At 41.2% G+C, this 17,528-nt stretch overlaps 2 protein-coding genes across 2 annotated transcripts in view; both read left to right on the forward strand.

Annotated features, from left to right (window-relative positions):
• The window catches only part of LOC124287663 (integumentary mucin C.1-like), a 32,537-nt gene extending 26,925 nt beyond the window's left edge, over positions 1-5,612 (forward strand). Inside the window, exons 3-9 of the mRNA XM_046724166.1 lie at positions 235-479; positions 1,045-1,126; positions 1,505-1,842; positions 2,910-3,000; positions 3,995-4,123; positions 4,229-4,366; positions 5,371-5,612. Of these exons, the coding sequence (XP_046580122.1) occupies positions 235-479; positions 1,045-1,126; positions 1,505-1,842; positions 2,910-3,000; positions 3,995-4,123; positions 4,229-4,366; positions 5,371-5,612 (1,265 nt within the window). The remainder of the gene's footprint in view (positions 1-234; positions 480-1,044; positions 1,127-1,504; positions 1,843-2,909; positions 3,001-3,994; positions 4,124-4,228; positions 4,367-5,370) is intronic.
• A 728-nt stretch (positions 5,613-6,340) lies between these two features.
• On the forward strand, positions 6,341-13,201 carry LOC124287676. Its single transcript, XM_046724184.1, has 6 exons — positions 6,341-6,511; positions 6,630-6,769; positions 8,205-8,295; positions 8,694-8,865; positions 11,069-11,189; positions 11,396-13,201. The coding sequence occupies exons 1-6, from the start codon at positions 6,414-6,416 to the stop codon at positions 11,608-11,610; spliced, it is 837 nt and encodes a 278-aa protein (XP_046580140.1). The 5' UTR covers positions 6,341-6,413; the 3' UTR covers positions 11,611-13,201.
• The last annotated feature ends 4,327 nt before the right edge of the window (positions 13,202-17,528 follow it).

Here is a 17,528-nt window from a genome sequence, read left to right on the forward strand (position 1 = left end):
CTGTAAATGGTAGGACAATTGCGATTTGGGGCGTTGGGGTGGTGCTTTGTTACCATGCTTTGGTTACCAAGCATTATATATTAGCTACCAGCGATTTGACCTTGTTGTTTCACATGGTTCGATGGAACAGTGCTTGGAGAAACACGCATACATTCTGTTATTATAGATTATGATGGTTAAGATTTATCCCATTATTAAACGACGTTCAATGAACAATATATTTCGTCTCTTCAGGTGCTCAACTGCCATCCTTTACAACTGACTTATCGCCCTCAACGGGATGTATTCCACTTGAGGAGGGAACTCCAATTTCATTCAATCTTATTCGAAGCGGTGGAGCGTTTGGACCTTCATTTACGATTGAAACACTTGATGATTCCGCCACGTTCCCGGCGGATTATACCCTTCCGATGGGAAAATCCGGAACATTCGCTTTCCCACCCAATTTGGAAATAGTTATCGTACCTGTCGATGATGGGGTATGTTTGTATTGAGTTATTGATATCTATTTTCATACTAATTTCTTGATAAATTAATGTTTGAATCTTGCACGTTTGTTCACACAAAACATCACTGAAAAGGTACAACAGATACAAAGAAAACAGAATACCATTGTTAGATGTCCCACTGAACCACTGTAAAAAGTCTCAACAAATCATGCGACTGCAGAGCGGCACTGAAAAAAACATACTCTTTAGATTAAAATATTCAACTTCATTAGTATAAGCTGAAGTTTTCTGAAACCTTTCTCATAGAAATAGGGCAAATTAAACTCATCTGTCCTTGAAAAGAAACAATAGTTACTAAGAGTAGAAATTAGAGCATTCAGAGGCTGAATGAGATTATCCTGTATTTAATTGTAGAACCCTCTTCATTGATCGGTATTATTGTTGTTAAAACGTGTGTGGGCATTACCACAGCTTCCTCATAACATGTAAATAAAAGGATGGACAGTTGTTTTTCATTCATTTGACTTTATTGATGTCGTTGAGATAGGCGCGAGCTTTAATCGTTACTGTAATTAACTGTTTGATTCTGTTGCAGATTTCAGAGTTCGCGGAGACATTCACTTTAAGGTTTACAGCGGGAGGATACATACCACTTGATGTATTATTCTGCATTACTGGTATTGAGCATTTTATATACTTTACATGAACGACTACTTGTTTCGCTCTGCTATATCTGTTGATGTGCAGTAAAGTGTAATTAAAGCCAGTTAGGGTTGATTATAAGACTACCTTACAACCTTTAACACAGTTATACTGTCAGTGTTTAGACTCCTCTTTCAGTAACTGATAGCTTGTATGTTATCGCGAGTGACATGAATTCCCTTATTAAACAGTGAGTGAGTGAATATCAGCAATGCATGTTGTATTCACAGATGAACTGAACTATTAGTTAATACAATGGATGTATAATGTCTAGCTTGATTTGCATTGGCACCTAATTGCATCTTTATTGAATCATCTACAGTTATCATGCCTAGCATATACCTCATCAACAGACCCGCCTCCACTCACCATGACAACCACAACAACGTCAACCACGACGACAACTCCAACTTCAACCACGACAACTTCAACCACGACAACTTCAACCACGACGACAAATGCGCCACTGGCTTTCAGCGCGGATGCAAGAACATGTGTCAAAGAGAGCCTGACCCCTCTTGTCATACGAATAAGGAGACCATCATCAGATACGCTTGCAATGAATGCGTCAGTGACCTACTCAGACATGGATGCAGATTCAACCAGCGACTTCGCCGACAGTGTCACAACGCTCGCCTTTCTAGACGGAAAGAGAAATGCTTACCTGGAAGTGCCAATTACTGACGATCTGGTAAGAACGGTTCTGCTTCACTTTGCTGTTTTTGACAAACATTTAGAGACCAAGTGACAGAGATAGTGAATACGATGTGACCGTTCATGCTCACTATTCATTAGGTTTGTTGTTTAACACTTAACAGCATGAGCAATAATCTTCACAATTGGGATACGATGACATGTGTCAGAGAGCCTGACCACCCGATCTAGTTAGTCGCCTTTTACAACAAACAGAGGTTGCTGAATGACTTCTTTGATTTGCATTTTAGAAGTAAGAAGTCAGACAGAACAAGTATATATGGATGACAACTTCTTTTAGTCTAGAGCACGACGTTTCGATACAGGCTGAAAACGATACAAGAACCTGTATCGAAACGTCGTGCTCTAGAATAAAAGAAGTTGTCATTTATATATACTTGTTCTAACAGGGGTTGCTGAAGACCAGTTCTAACCTGTATCTTCACGGGTCTCTATTCATTAAGATATTTGCAGAGGTATCTTTGATATACGTGGGAGTGTCATGCAACCCCATTTTCAAAGTGTCATGCAACCCCATTACCATAGTTTGGCACCCGTCGGATATTTCGCGGTTCGCATTGAACGATAAACTACTTTACCAAAGTTAGGCACCTTCACCCATATAAGTATAATGCGTTACTGTTCTTCCAGTTTCTAAATACTAATGTCGTCACGATATGGCTGAAATATTGCCGATGTGACGTTAAAATAATAACTCACTCACTCTAAATGCTAATCAAAAACTTTTATTATTGTAAGTGCTGACATAGGCATGTGAAGGTTAAAGTTATGCTACCAGAGCGGGACAGATGTATCTAGAATGTTACATTACTGTCGAAGAGAGGACAAGTTTACATGCTACAAGTTTGCAGTATATATGACCCTGAATGGGAGAGGGACGGTTTAACATGTAGGGCCTACATTATCCTAGATGATATAGGGACGGATGTATATGTAGAGTTTTTATTATTTATGACGGAGACACAGTTGGTCATGAGGTGTTTGTATTGTCCTGGATTTTAAGGTGGACAGATGAGCATGTAGGGCGTATGTATTGTGTTTAAGGTCGTCGAGTCAACTGAAGAGTTCTCAATTACAATCAGTGCTCCGGGTTATGATCCTATCACCATAAAGGGATGCATCAACGACGACGATGGTAAGAAACGTGTTATTATTCACTTACACCATACATTTTACACCTCTGTAATGAACCACTGAAAAACAGAAATATATGAAATGTAATTCTAGAGTCTTTACTTTCAATAGAGCGTAGTGAGTGAGTGAGTGAGTGGGTATGGTTTTACGCCGCTTTTAGCAATATTCCAGCAATATCAGGGCGGAGGACACCAGAAATGGGCTTCACACATTGTGTCCATGTGGGGAATCGAACCCGAGTCTTCGGCTTGACGAGCCAACGCTTTAACCAATAGGCTACCCAACCGCCCCCAATAGAGCATAGTTACAGTGTTATAAAGTCATATATAACAATATTAACCACATTCAAAAATCACATTCCTTAAGACAACGTGCACATTATTGACAAAAATGCATGTAACCTGATCCACAAATCGTTCATTGTTACCTATCATACATATACAGTTATTTAAAATTACCATTGGCCTACGAATGTTACCGTGGTACGAACGAATCTGCTATTGCAGTGAAGCAAAAATTGGTATCCAGAGAGTTGCATGTTTTCGTATTTACACTCTCCAACTTCCAGACCGCAAATCGAAGAGTTACCACATTTCGTTTTCAAAATGTTGATCGTTTAAGCGTTTGTATATTGTTTGGGATCTAAATGACAAAACTTCAGTGAACAATTTTTGGTGGGAATATTAGACGTGGATTCGAAGCTTGGCTTGAAAGGTTGTGCATGGTCCGCTAGAAATAGAATGTTTTAGTTTCATGGTTTAAAGTTTCCTCTCCTTAAATTGTACGCGCATATCCAAATATTTTTACACTAGAAAGTACATGAAGTATATCACGCAGCGCGGTGTGTGTGCTTTCCTGTGTACTCGAGTGTGCGTGTGCGCGTGCGTGTGTGCCCGCGCGTAAAACCTGAAGTCAAATCTCCGAAACATTTTAAAATCTCGGCCGTTGATTTTCGGACATGTGTTGGATTTATTGCTTGTCCATCTTAATTCCAGGCGCGGTTCTATTCGACTGTAACCGGTACGGTGTTACTTGCGATGCGGGGACCTGTCCGCCAAGCGGTTCGACTTGTGACTGTTCCACCGCTCCTGACAGAACAGGGGACAACTGCGGGATTATTCAATGTAAGTTGTAGTTTCGTACAAGACGTGAGAATATTTTCCCCAGTTAGTAAGAACTTGTAATGGTGTGCATGTTGCGTAATTTGTGTTATTGTGTGTTCATCGCAGCTAACATCAATGGTGTGGGCTGTTCTGGCAAGAATTGTGGAAGAAACGGACGGTGCGTCTCAAACGGGTCAGTTGGTGTATGTGTATGTGACTCGGGCTATTACAATGGCGATGAAGGGAAGTGCGAACTCAAGAGAAGTATGTTCATATTTTACAGTTTTTATTCTCTGGTATATGCTGATAATTGAATCGAATGAAATGACACATTACAGTCCCTGGAGGTGTCCAAGGATCTCAATACAGACATGTTACTATGATCTAATTAAAACAGATTATGGTGAATGGCACTTGCATCATTGTACATAAAACCAGAGCGATTTTAATGCAATCACATACCGTGTCATCGTTACTTGTGACTTCAGAATTAAATGTTTCCTCACTACCTTTTGGAAGAAAGTGTCATCATGATATTAGGCATTAAAGTTTCATCTGGTGATGAGACCCGTGAAGGTCCGGGTTAGAATATTGATCTTCAGTAACCCATGCTTGTCGTAAGAGGCGACTAACGGGATCGGGTGGTCAGGCTCGCTGACTTGGTTGACACATGTCATCGGTTCCCAATAGCGCAGATCGATGCCCATGCTGTTCATCACTGGATTGTCTGGCCCAGACTCGATTACTTACAGACCGCCGCCACAAAGCTGGAATATTGCTGAGTGCGGCGTAAAACTAAACTCACTCACTTATCTGGTGATGATGACTCATGAATATCTTCAGCAATCTATGCTTGTCGTAAGAGGCGACTAACGGGATCTGATGTCAGACTCGCTGACTTGGTTGTTGCATATCACCGTATCCCATACACGTAGATAGGTTCTTAGGATGTCAGTCATTTGATAGTCTGGTCCAGACTCAATTATTTACAGACCGCAGTTACATATCTACAATAATGCTGAATGTGGCTCTTGAACAACAAACAAACTACAAAACATAATTGTCCAGATTTGTACCTCAGGTGTATTTGGATTGATACGATCATTTTGCAGGATCTGACCTTGTGTCTATTGACAACCATGAGCCGTTCTGACAATAAAGCACTAGACATTACATGGATACATTGTCAAACGTAAACATTTGTTCATAGACCGTTGCTTATCATATCTGTTACTTCGTATGTTGATGACCATATTGCCAATGCCTAGCAACCATCACTTCCTGTAACAACAACAAGATGACGATCTGCATGAACCCTATCAACACATACAGGCCTCTCATCACCGTCTCTGGCTACACCTCTAATAGATGCACCGCCGATCTAGTTGGGGATATAACTGACTCTGGAAACAGGATCCCATCGGATATACAAGGCCAGTGTCTCACTGTCGGCTTCAGTGGCACGTGTGGAACATACACCGCCACACCACAGGTAACCAGGAGCCCATAAAAAGTGTCCATTGTTGCATAGTGCTTTCCTGAAACCTGCAACTGAAACAACAGAAGCACAGCAGTATTTTCTAGCACAGCCTCATGTGGCAATACTTACAATGCCAAGGGCGGTTGCTGAAAGATTAAAGCATATTGTTAAATCTAAATGCTATCTTACTACTACAACAATAAAAGTATATGTTGGCAAACAAACAGATCATAAAAAGGGACCTATTTCGTTTTAAACAAGCAATCATGTATGCCTGAAGGCTGTAACTCCAGTAAGACCAGTGACATTCCGTTTTATAGATATTAATCGTATCTGTGCATTAACATCATCGCTACGACATGTGAATTACATGCACAGAACTCTAAAGTTATCTCCGCGGAATTACATTATTAAACTTAAACGTGGTAAAAGAAAAGAAAAGTTCCATCCTTGAACTATATAAATATTCATATATTTTCTATTTAGAATATATAACGTTTCTGTATAATCATATACGTTATTATAATTATATGATTCATATCATCCATTCAGATAACATCGTTGATGAACCTAAGAACTATTCTATTCAATACAGCTTAATATGTAAGATTTAATATGTATGTATATTTGTGAAAGATATTTTGGCATACATACATGTATTGCCATGACATGCATTAAATGCAAGGGAAATAGTAAAAGTGGGTGGTGTTGGTCACGTTGATGAGGAATACATCATTTCATGTTGGCCATAATGCATTGTGTCGTCATTTTGTCCAGCAGGATGGGAATGTGTGTTATACAATTCCATACCGCATCCAGTACAACCCTAACATGATGACGGCCTCAGATGAAGTTGTGTACGCTAAATGCTGTGTCAACCAAGCAGGACAAACCATCTCCACAGATGCCATCCTAGCAGACACAGCAACGTGAGTAGAGGAACAGATATATGGAAGTCTTTGTAACTGAAATGTATCTGAAGTTTATGTGTGGATTGTATGTTTGATATAAAACGGATTGTGTGGGAGAATTGCTTTGTTATTTCAGAAAATATATCGACAAACAGCAAGAGGCTGTTAACTTTTTAGGTGTGACACTATCCGCCACGCTCAATAATGGCCGCGCTATAGAAAGAGCACTTCCTCTAAACCAAATCTACAAACTGTGTTTAGACGTAACGGATAACGGTAAGTTTAATTTGAATTATGATGTTTAATCGGTTTTGGTTTTTAATAACAGCAAATGCCTTACTTGTATTAAATAGTATGAGAATTCATTGAACAAGTAATGATTTGTAACAGTAATTGAAATGTCAGCAATTAATTGCATTAAGTATCATATTCTATCATGCAGAGAGACGTAATATCATCTCATGTCGGTCAGATATTTGGATTTACGTTTCTGTTAGGTCACGGTGACCTCCTCCTAATGCCTGGCAAACAGTTCGGAGTTTTTAAAACTAAACGCTTTGACATTTCGGCGGGTATTGGTTTATCTCGTCTCTGGGACACAGCATATTACACATTTATCAGTGAAGTGAAATATCAAGGTCATCAATACAGGCAAAACCTGAAATATTCTTTATGTTCTACAGTGACGAAGATGTATTGTTGGTCAATTGGAACAGATCAGGTTACCTATGTTAAGGCCAAGGTCATAGAAATGGGTCTTCCGTGAACATTTCTGAAGATTTTCGACCGTTTTGATAGATTTCTTGTAGTGGATATGTGATTGGGAAACTTATCAATGAAATGGGAAGGTAATCTAAGGGTTTGAGTTATAGGTCATGGTGACCTACTTTCTCTGTTATATAGCTATATATGCTTTAGATGCTGGTTAGTCTTGGAGTTTCAATGTCATGCACTTGCCAAATGTTCTATGTTCAACCCAGTGCAATGCCGGACGTTGAGTGGTAAGATATTAAGCCACCGTCAACAGTACATTTCAAGGTCACTGTGAGCAAAATGGTCATTCCTGCTTATTTTTGTGATACAATACCAACATATATCTGAGATCAATAAAACGGACATGGAGACAAAAATATACATAATCAGAGGCATTAAGAGGCGGGTTACGTCTTGTTCTAAACCTGGACTACATCAGCAAAGCTTGCATGGCAACAGAAAGTTATCTTGGTTCCATGGCCGGAAGTATAGTCCATACGTCCAAAGCATCCTCGTCACGATATGGTTGAAAAATTGCCGATGTGACGTACTCACTCACTCACTCACTCATTCACTCACGTCCTAATCATCAACTTCTTTGTCAAAACGATTATTCAGAACATGGACTTCCACACAGTATTATTAAACCAGATGTCGTAGTAATTTCCTTCGTACGTTGGTTACAAGAGTATAGCGCCCGGTCATAAAATTATACTATTTTAGTCACGTCATTCCCAAACCAGACAAGATATGACATGATGTAAATGGCCCTGAAATGGTTGACAATTATGCTTCTCAAAATGTAGATATAAAACGTCAGTGTTTTGCTAGGTTGCCATGGTACCAATATTTTAATGCTATGTGGCGAGACCATATGACATGGACTTGACAACGGTATTTAACTGGAACAGCTGATTTCCACCCCTGTGTCTCTTTCATTAATCATAAATTGTTGCAGGCTTCGCATATCTTGGCTTGATCCGAATAATCGTCCATAATGGTCAGACGGGTTCTTCGCGAAAAGAGGCAGTGGTGTATGGAAATGATGGGTAAGAATCCCCCAAAAGTATCTCCATAATCACCCCCAAATTCTTCACACTTCACCATTATTGACTCTACTGACATAAAAATGAATCTGTGAAACTCGACGAGGTTTCTAAATTCAAAACTGAAGCTTTATTCGTGTGGTAATATCAGCATGTTTTAACAGTCTTTCTGACGACATTAATAATAGTATTACACATTTTAATACAAATGGATTGGAATAACATTGCATAAAATGCAGGAGGGGTTCTGCAGTGGTCTTTTATCAGCAGAATGTTTCCGATGAAACTTTTCAATCCCAAAATCATGGTCAAGCATTATCTAGTATTCTGACATTTGCAACTATCAGTAGACGTATGTTTGGTGAGGCCAAGATTGGAATGGTCATTTGTTCTTATTATAGATGCAGCGACGAGTCCGGCAAGGCTATCGTGCACTCCTATCCAAGCAGAGTCAGTGACACGAGGATTTGCATGCGGTACAGGCCAGGTTACTTCCGACCAGGACCTGCAGCTGTGATCCATGATATGAAATACAGGCTGTGCCTGGCAGGGGATCAAGTTAGCTGTCAGTTGGTACGTGGAGGTTATCTATTTTAAACACGTATTTTCTTACTTGTACTCAGGGGAATCTCTGAATTTCTACACGGAAGTCGTTATTCTGTTCCATCGACCACTTGAGTGTCCCTGTCACATGGCAGAAGTTCTGTTCTGATGCCTGATTTCATAACTGTCACATGAAATATTCCAAAGACAACTATCCAATGTCAGTCATTTCAGGTTTGAGATAGTTGCCTTTAAAAAATAGTAACATACAATATCGCGGGGATGTGCCCGTGAGATCAGAGTGTCACAAAATAACAATGAGGTATGAATCTGTCTCATTGTCCCCGTCACATGGCAGTTCTGCTGTTTAGTATCGGACTGTAAATAGTCACTGTTTAGGGAATTTCTGTAATTCAGGGAATTACCAGGTGCTCCTGGTAGCGTAGAATATGTTAACCCTTTTATCGAACACCTGGTTTCATTATTGACAGCTTTTTAGACCTTCACGCCAAATGTAATCCGTAACTGAAGCATTGACGTTTTATATTTATCAGGCAAATTGACAATAACGTCTTAAAGACAGTTATCCTATATCAGTCATTTCAGGGTTGAAATAGCTTCCTTTTAAAAGTAATATACAGTTTCGCGGGGTTGTAGTCCTGATATCAGGGTGTCATAAAGTATTGCTGGGAAACATGGTAGAAAATTATAGTTTTATTATTAGTAGCTGACAGTATTTCAATACAAGCAATCTAAGGGATCAACACTCACGATGTTCTCTGACAAACAAACTTTGAGCATATACACACAAGTTGATTGGTTGACTAACATTCAAGTGCCATTGTGGAAGGTCGTTAACAACACAATCGACTCAAGAATAAAAGAAGTTGTCATCCATAGTGCTCTAGAATACAAGAAGTTGTCATCTATAGTGCTCTAGAATACAAGAAGTTGTCATCCATAGTGCTCTAGAATACAAGAAGTTGTCATCCATATACTTACTTGTTCTTTCTGACTTCCAACTTCGAAAATGCCACTCAAAGAAGACAATCGACAAGATGCCTAAACGGTGAAGGGGCCTAGAGATGGTTACCATGGAGATGGTTACGATGGAGAGGGTTACGCTTCATATACCCGATTCGCGGACGCCCGATAAGACAAACTGTGTTAGCTAACTGGGATCTTTTAAAGCTCCAAGAATAATCAGTATTGTGTTTGTCTAAAACAAGCAAAACATAACTAGCATAAAAACAACTGAGCTAATATGGGCGATGCAAACTCCAAAATGGACAGAACTTATATAAAGGTGTCAGTAAACGTTTATAGGCAGACATGATGAAAGTATGTTCTGATACATGGACGACGAAATAAAATGAAGTCCCAACGAGCGTCATGATATCGAGCGGAAACATAGATAAGACGGGAAGGCTTAAACATCACTGGACCGTGTAAAGCCTTATTTTACGTCCTGGTACAACAAATGCCTTAATCTATCAATGGTCCATTTTCTGTTCATGTCAATACAGCTGTGATATACATGTATGCTCTTGTTCAGGGATGAGGATCCGTGAAGATCCGGATAGGATTGATCTTCAGTACCTAATGCTTGTCATAAGAGCACACTAACGGGATCGGGTGATAGGGCTGGCTGACTTGGTTGACACATATCGACGTATCCCAATCTGCTTAGATCGATGCTCATCATGTTGATCACTGGATTGTCTGGTCCAGACTCGATTATTTACAGAACGCCGCCATATAGCTAGAATATTGCTGAGTGCGGCGTTAAACAAAAACAAATCAGTTAGTGATGGGATCCTCCACTGCAAGGTTAGACTGCAGCCTACGGTTGTACATACAAATCCCTAGCCATTAAGGATGCCGTTGCATCAGCTTACGTCGTGTACAATCTTTTTTGATGAGATATAAGCTGGATAAAAACAGTACATATACTGAGGGAAACAAATAAAGGAACACAGGAAAATTCTAGCGTTCCTTTAACATTTTCTAGTTTTCATCACCAGCTTTGAATAGCGGTGTGGGAGGAAATCTGAGAATAAAGAAAGGAATACTGCCATGAAGTGGTGTTCCCTTATTTGTTTCCCTCAGTATATTATCATAAAAACTATTATGTACCCTAGGTTTGTATTACGTCATCTCACATTGGAATTGGATGTGACGTTTCTTTTAAAGTACGCATGTGTATGTATGTGTCTCTTGTATTTGTTTGAAGACACAATGTGGAGTAACCGGAGGCAGGAAGAAGCGTCAAACGAATACCGGCGGAGTTGAGGCAACAGCCAACCACACTGTCTACTTCGAGGATGAGTCCACGCCAGCGTCACAAACAAACTGTACGTTTTCACCTGCATGCATCGTCTTGAATAAGCCGAATTCTAGTCAGCAAATAAATGTAGACATATTATTCGTCGTACAATTGTAAACCATAGAATTTACTATCGTACTTTGTCTGGCCTTGCCGATGAGATCTATGATCACGCACCATAAAACAGGCGAAACACATACATGAAATGAAGAGATGGGTATCATTCTTTTCCAGCCGAAACTGAAGTTTCTCCAACTACAAAGGACTGCCTCCTGGATATGTCTGTGATTTTCCCCGCTATCATCGTGGTCTGCGTCGTCACCCTGGTGCTCATCATCGTCATCATGTACATGTGCTTCCTGCTGATGAAGAAAAGACGCAAGCAAGAAGATAAGCAGGACGAACTGAGTTCCGTAAAGAGTCGCAAGTCATACGCATACAGCAACTAATTCAGCCTAATTTGTCGCCAGAATAATTTTGTTAGTCCTATTGGAAGATATATATTATTCAAATGCACCGATAACTTTGCTTTTTAATCTAACACAGAAAAAACACACACTTTTTCACGTGAGTAGGTTGTACTAGGACAAAGGACATATCCTCATGTTTCGTGAGTAGGTTCTCCAGCTTGATATATTTTCTTATAACTTAGATGTAACTTGACACGTCAAGTGTAAGGCAATGGATGAAAGGTCGGCTGAAGCATGGGAGATTTTTGTGCGTGTTGTCAAAGCATCTCAGCGTAATTGTAGTGATTTGTTGAATTGGCTTTGGAGTCTGGTATCCAGACAGACAGGTCTCATCTTGAGCCGTGAGCATCCATGCATTACGTCTCCGTACATTGACACAGGTACAGATTTGACACGCTTTGGCTTTTTTCTATTGTACACGCCCTGTAATTAAGATCAGTGAGATTGGATATGTTTTGTTACAGTCATACATTGAACATATGCATGTGTCTTTTACATCTTGTGAACCAGACCGGGTAAACAAACCTTAAGAATGTACAGCCATCCTTCATGTCGAACTAAATGTCCGGCAAAACAACATATGCACCCGTTATTGGTGGTTGTTAAAGTTTAACAACTAAAGAGCGATTAGTCTTTTGTGATTATTTGATAGGACAATCGTTATTATGTTTTTGATCCTAGGGTGACTGTGTTTCGTGGATTGTTTTCATCTTAGTAACGTATCCATAACGTTTGGGAGTGGTCAGGCTCTGACAACTTATGAACCTTTGAAGACAAACTTTCCCACAACATGAGAACGCTAAGAACGGAATTTTAAATGAGAAAAAAGCCCATTTACTATCGCTATCATTCTAAAATCTTCACAGCACAATACACAGCTTTCCCCACACATATAGGCCATTATGCTTCCCCCATGCTGAGGTGATAACCTCATCTTGATATTTTTACTGAACTGTCGCCAGTCTCGCTTGAGGGAGCGCAAGCAAGAACAATGACATAAGAGAACACTCGTGTCATATTGACAACGGATGCCTGTGTCTCTTTACAAGAATCGAAGGGATTTGAAATGCGAAAAAAGTCCATTTACTGTCGCTCTAAGTCTTCACAGCGCAATGGTGTCATTACGAATCCTTTATCCAATGGTGTCCTGGGGGCGGTGTGGTAGCCTAGTGGTTAAAGCGTTCGCTTGTCACGCCCAAGACCCGGGTTTCGATTCCCCACATGGGTACAATGTGTGAAGCCCATTATTGGTGTCCCCTGCCGTGATATTGCTGGAATATTGCTAACAGCGGCGTAAAACTAAACTCACTCACTCACTCCAATGGTGTCCTCTTGTAAATTAGTATTTGAAAATATAGTGTTTGAAGCGTTTGCAACGAAAACAGCAAATATTCTGTAAGCTCCAAAAACAAAATTCCTTCCATATCTTTGACACTAACAGCACTTATTACATTCAAATTGTTATCAGGTTTGATCTGGGTCACCTTTGTGAGCTGCTATGGATTATGTTGTCTGAGCTATTGTAATGACGTCTTTCTTTCGAAAATCCAATAAAATATTTGTGATTGCAGACGAGTGTCAAGTGTTTTCATTTATATTAAAAACACTCCTTATATATTGAATTATTACAGATGGTGAGAAACTACGTCGCGTCTTATGCGTACCTTATACACAGTAATGGATTTATGGGATTTCGTAAGTTACCATGTGTTCGCGAGTTTAATATGCAGATTTATCACGTGTCCGAGTGAAATATTAAAACTCGAACTTCGTTTGTTTATCAGTGGAATAATGTAATTTTTTAAGTAAAATTGATATTTTGTACTTATCCTGACTCATGATCCTTGCTTATCTCCCTTTCCCTTACGAATGGTATTGGAACATTTGAGTCCTTTGTAGTTTACTGAAGCGGGCGTAAAAATACACTCTCCCAGGAGTTACCTCCCTTTTCCCGCGCAAACAGTCATGTGACCAGCCTTACTTGTCACTCTCTCCCGATTTTTCTGCACATGCACCTGGATCTACTGTGAAATCAGAAGCGTTTCCAGCGGGGAGGTTGAGAGGGCTTCTCCTCATGAGCCAGGATAAGTATAAAATATCAATTTTACTTTAAACATTACATATTTTTCCTTATTCTGACTCATGATCTTTGCTTATAGAATCCTACGGATTGGTGGTGGGTCAAGCCACTTCCTGGATTCAACAGCTGTCCTTAGATACGTCCTGCATTTCCCCCCCCCACCCCACCCCACCCCACTGCCCATGGGAACTGCGTAACGGCATTTCCTAGATCCTATTCTTCCAACTTCCGTTATAACTCGGGAGGACCACAGTCTTGTTTTACTTCTCTCTCAGACAAGTGAATCTTGTAGATTCATGTGGCTTAAGATATACTAGGATCTTCTTTTTGCTGGTCATCTATAACAACCCATAGATTATGATAAGATCTTTTTCATAAATGAGTTGCAACCCCTTTACGTTCAGGTAAGATCTTAACCGTACAGAGTCTTAATCACTCATGCTAGCCTAGTCTAGCTTAGACTGTGCGCATGGACTTTCAAATTAGAACCTTTTCCATAGTAAAAGTTATCAACAAGTCAACGTGATAAAGGGTGAAATTTCAACTCAGCACCTTTGAGGAACTGTTAGTTGTTGTGCTACAAGAGGCCCAAACTGGTGAATGCCGGAGACGTCTTCGGTGGCGATGTCTCTGAGGTAGTGGTTGGCAAACACCGTATCTGACTTCCAGAAGCAGCCCTCCATAATTGATGATATAGAGCAATTTCCATGCAGAGCAAGTGTTGACGCCAGTGCTCTGACTTCGTGTGGGTTGGAAGCTCTTTGTGGTTCTAATCCTGCTGCTTTGTAGGCTCTTAGTATAACGGCTCTCACCCAAAACGCTATTGTCGTTCTTGAGACCTCCACTGATGTCTCCGTCAACAAGGTGATGAATAGGCGCATGAATTTTCTTCTCCTTGTTTTAAATCCCCACATGGGCACAATGTGTGAAGCCCATTTCTGGTGTCCCCTGCCGCGATGTTGCTGGAATATTGCTAAAAGCGGCGTAAAACCAAACTCAGTCAGTCAGTCAGTCTCCTTGTTTCAGTCTTTTGAAGATATATCTTCAAGGCTCTGACAGGACACAGGGATAAGTTCTGGGTGTCCTCTGGTCCGAGGATCGTAGATAGCGCTGGCACATGGAACTGTCTATCTGGTTGACCAAGTAGTTGATTCTTTGCAATAAAGTCCCATCTAAGTCCTAGATGTACTGCAGCACGGTGCCCCGTGTCGAATCTAGTTTGGCCAAAGTCCAGCGCATGTATCTCAGACATACGAACTGCCACGGCTAGGGCAAGTAGGAACAGAGTATTCTGTGTGAGTAGCTCGAAGGTAGTCTGTTCTAGAGGTTCGTAGGCATTGCTCATGAGATGACGTAGGATTACATTCAGATCCCAGGCTGGTGCTCTGAATTTTTTTTGCTGGTCCTCCAGTTTAAAAGATCGCAGCAGAGCCAGTAATTCTGGTACTTTCGTCAATTTGATGCCTGACTTCATAGTGACGACTGTGCTGATGGCTGCCAGATATGTGGATAATGTCGAACCTTTCAGATGTCTTGTATATCTAAGGTGACATAGATATTCCGCCACTTGAGGATGAGACGCTTTCATAGCTGTGAAGCCCTTCCGCCTTGCATATTGTTCAAATTTCTGCCAGTTGTCGTCTTACAAATTGCGAGTAGATCCGTGTAACGCTAAGATTACTGCTTTTGATGCTGTGGCGGAGTATCCTCTTTTCTTCAGACAAGTTTTGATACGGTCCACACGTGTAGCTGGAACAATGTTGGGTTCCTGTGGATGTCTGAGTAGGTTCGGCCATTCTGGTAGTTTGAGGGTTGGACTTCCGAGATCTTCTATTAGGTCTAGGAACCAGACCCTCGCTGGCCAATAGGGCACGACCAAAGTCAGTTGTACCGCTTGTGTCTGTTTGATCTTCAACAGTACTTTCAGTAGTAAGATCGGAGGTGGAAATGTGTAAGCGTTTACTCCTTCTATTGATATGCTCAGTGCATCTGTTGCCCAGGCTTGGGGGTCTGGTACTGATGAAACCAACGTCTGTAGTTGTTTGTTGAACCTCGTGGCGAACAGGTCTATGCATGGGGATCCTATTTACCTTATAATGAGCCGGAACGCTTCTGGGTGGAGCATCCATTCCATGGGTGACGGATGAAGTGGTCGGGAAAGAGCGTCTGCTAGTACGTTCTTGGCTCCCGGTATGTGACACGCCTTTATCCACATGTTTGCCTCCTCTGTGATGTTGAACAACTGGAATGTGAGCTGCAGTAGGCTAGGGCGATCTTGTTGATCCTTGCCAATTTATGGAGAAAGCCACTGTAGAGTTGTCCGTGTGGATCATCAGCATTCTGTTGCTCAGCGAATTCGACCATAGTTGTACGGCGTTGATCACAGCTTTCATTTCCAGCAGATTGATGTGAAGATGCTGTTCTGCTTTTGACCACTTCCCTGATGCAACTTGGTCGTTGAGATGAGCACCCCATCCCTGTAGCGATTCATCTGCGTAAAGATGTGTGTCGAAGGCCGGCCTTGGAAATAGGTCCCTCCACAGACATTCGACCTGTGAGTCCACCAAAGTAGGCACACTTTGAGATTTTCTGGTAGCGAGATAGGGTCGACGCTGTCCAGATGTTTTGCCAGGAATCGTTGCAATGGACGTAGTTGTAACCTACCTGTGCGAGTCAAGTCTTGCGCTGAGGTGAGTAGACCGAGTAGACATTGCCATGTCCGTAGTGTTAACAGAGAGATGACTGCTTGAGGAATCATGGCTTGTATCTTGACCCAACGATCTTCTGGGGTCACAATACGATTCTGTGTTGTGATGAATCTTATCCCCAGGAATTGCAGATCTTGTTTTGGTTCCAACTCCAACTTCATCAGGTTCACTAGCCATTCCAGTTGCATGAGCAATTTCATTGTGAAGTTCAGCTGATGTCCGAGTTGGTTGGCACTTTGATGAACCTGTATGCTGTCGTCCAGGTAAAAGGCATTGCGTAGACCTCGATGATGTAGGTAGGCGACTATGGGCTTGGTTTTTCGTGTGAATAACCATGGAGCCGACAATATTCCAAACGGTAGGACGTTCCATTGGAAGTGCTGACCTCTAAATAAAAATCTTAGATATTTTCTTGATTCCGGATGTATGGGGATGTAAAGATATGCATCCTGGAGGTCTATGCTGGCCATATAATCTGCTGGACGAATTAGTAGTCTGAGTTGAGGTAGGTGGATCATTCTGAACCTTTCCGGTTTGAGTAGATAGTCTTGGTTGAATTTCTGCATGTTGTAAATCAACCTGAATTTCTCTTTGGAATTCTTCTTGGGTACTAGGAAAATTGGGGAGTAGAAGCCTGGCGTGAGATGATGTTGATCTATTCTCACTACCGCATTCTTGGTTTGAAGCGAGTTGATGGCTTCTTGTAGCTTGTCTGCTTGCTCGTCTGCATAGTTGAAGACCATCGGTCTGAGGGTTAACGGTGGTGTGGCCTTGAGCTGCACTCTGCACCCTTCTCGCAGTACTTGTGAGACGTAGTCGTCCTCCAGTATTCCCCAATTTTCCCAGTACCTTTGTAGACGTCCACCCACTCGATGGTTGTACAGAAACGGCTGGGGCTTGAAGCATCCAGTCGTTGCGAACCCCAATTTCAACGTCTAGCCCCTCTGAAACCTCTGGGAGTACGTTCTCTCCCTGAGTTTCCTCTGTAGTTTCCGGATGGGCAACGAAAAGAGCTTTTCGCCTCGGAAGCTGGAGTATTTCTTCTCCTTAGCCTTCTGGATACTGGAATATTTCGACTTGCTGTTGTACTTCTGTGAAGTATGACGAAT

The sequence above is a fragment of the Haliotis rubra genome, unplaced genomic scaffold (genome assembly GCF_003918875.1).
Source record: "Haliotis rubra isolate DU_JTF1 unplaced genomic scaffold, ASM391887v1 Scf404, whole genome shotgun sequence".
Classification (NCBI taxonomy): Eukaryota; Metazoa; Mollusca; class Gastropoda; order Lepetellida; family Haliotidae; genus Haliotis; species Haliotis rubra.

What these genes read in the sequence shown, in the direction of transcription:
- LOC124287676 (XM_046724184.1), top strand. Translation starts at nt 6,414, where the DNA reads ATGATGACGGCCTCAGATGAAGTTGTGTACGCTAAATGCTGTGTCAAC. An exon ending in TTTAGACGTAACGGATAACG is followed by an intron (nt 6,770 to 8,204) that starts GTAAGTTTAATT and finishes AAATTGTTGCAG; the next exon opens with GCTTCGCATATCTTGGCTTG. An exon ending in GTGGTGTATGGAAATGATGG is followed by an intron (nt 8,296 to 8,693) that starts GTAAGAATCCCC and finishes TTCTTATTATAG; the next exon opens with ATGCAGCGACGAGTCCGGCA.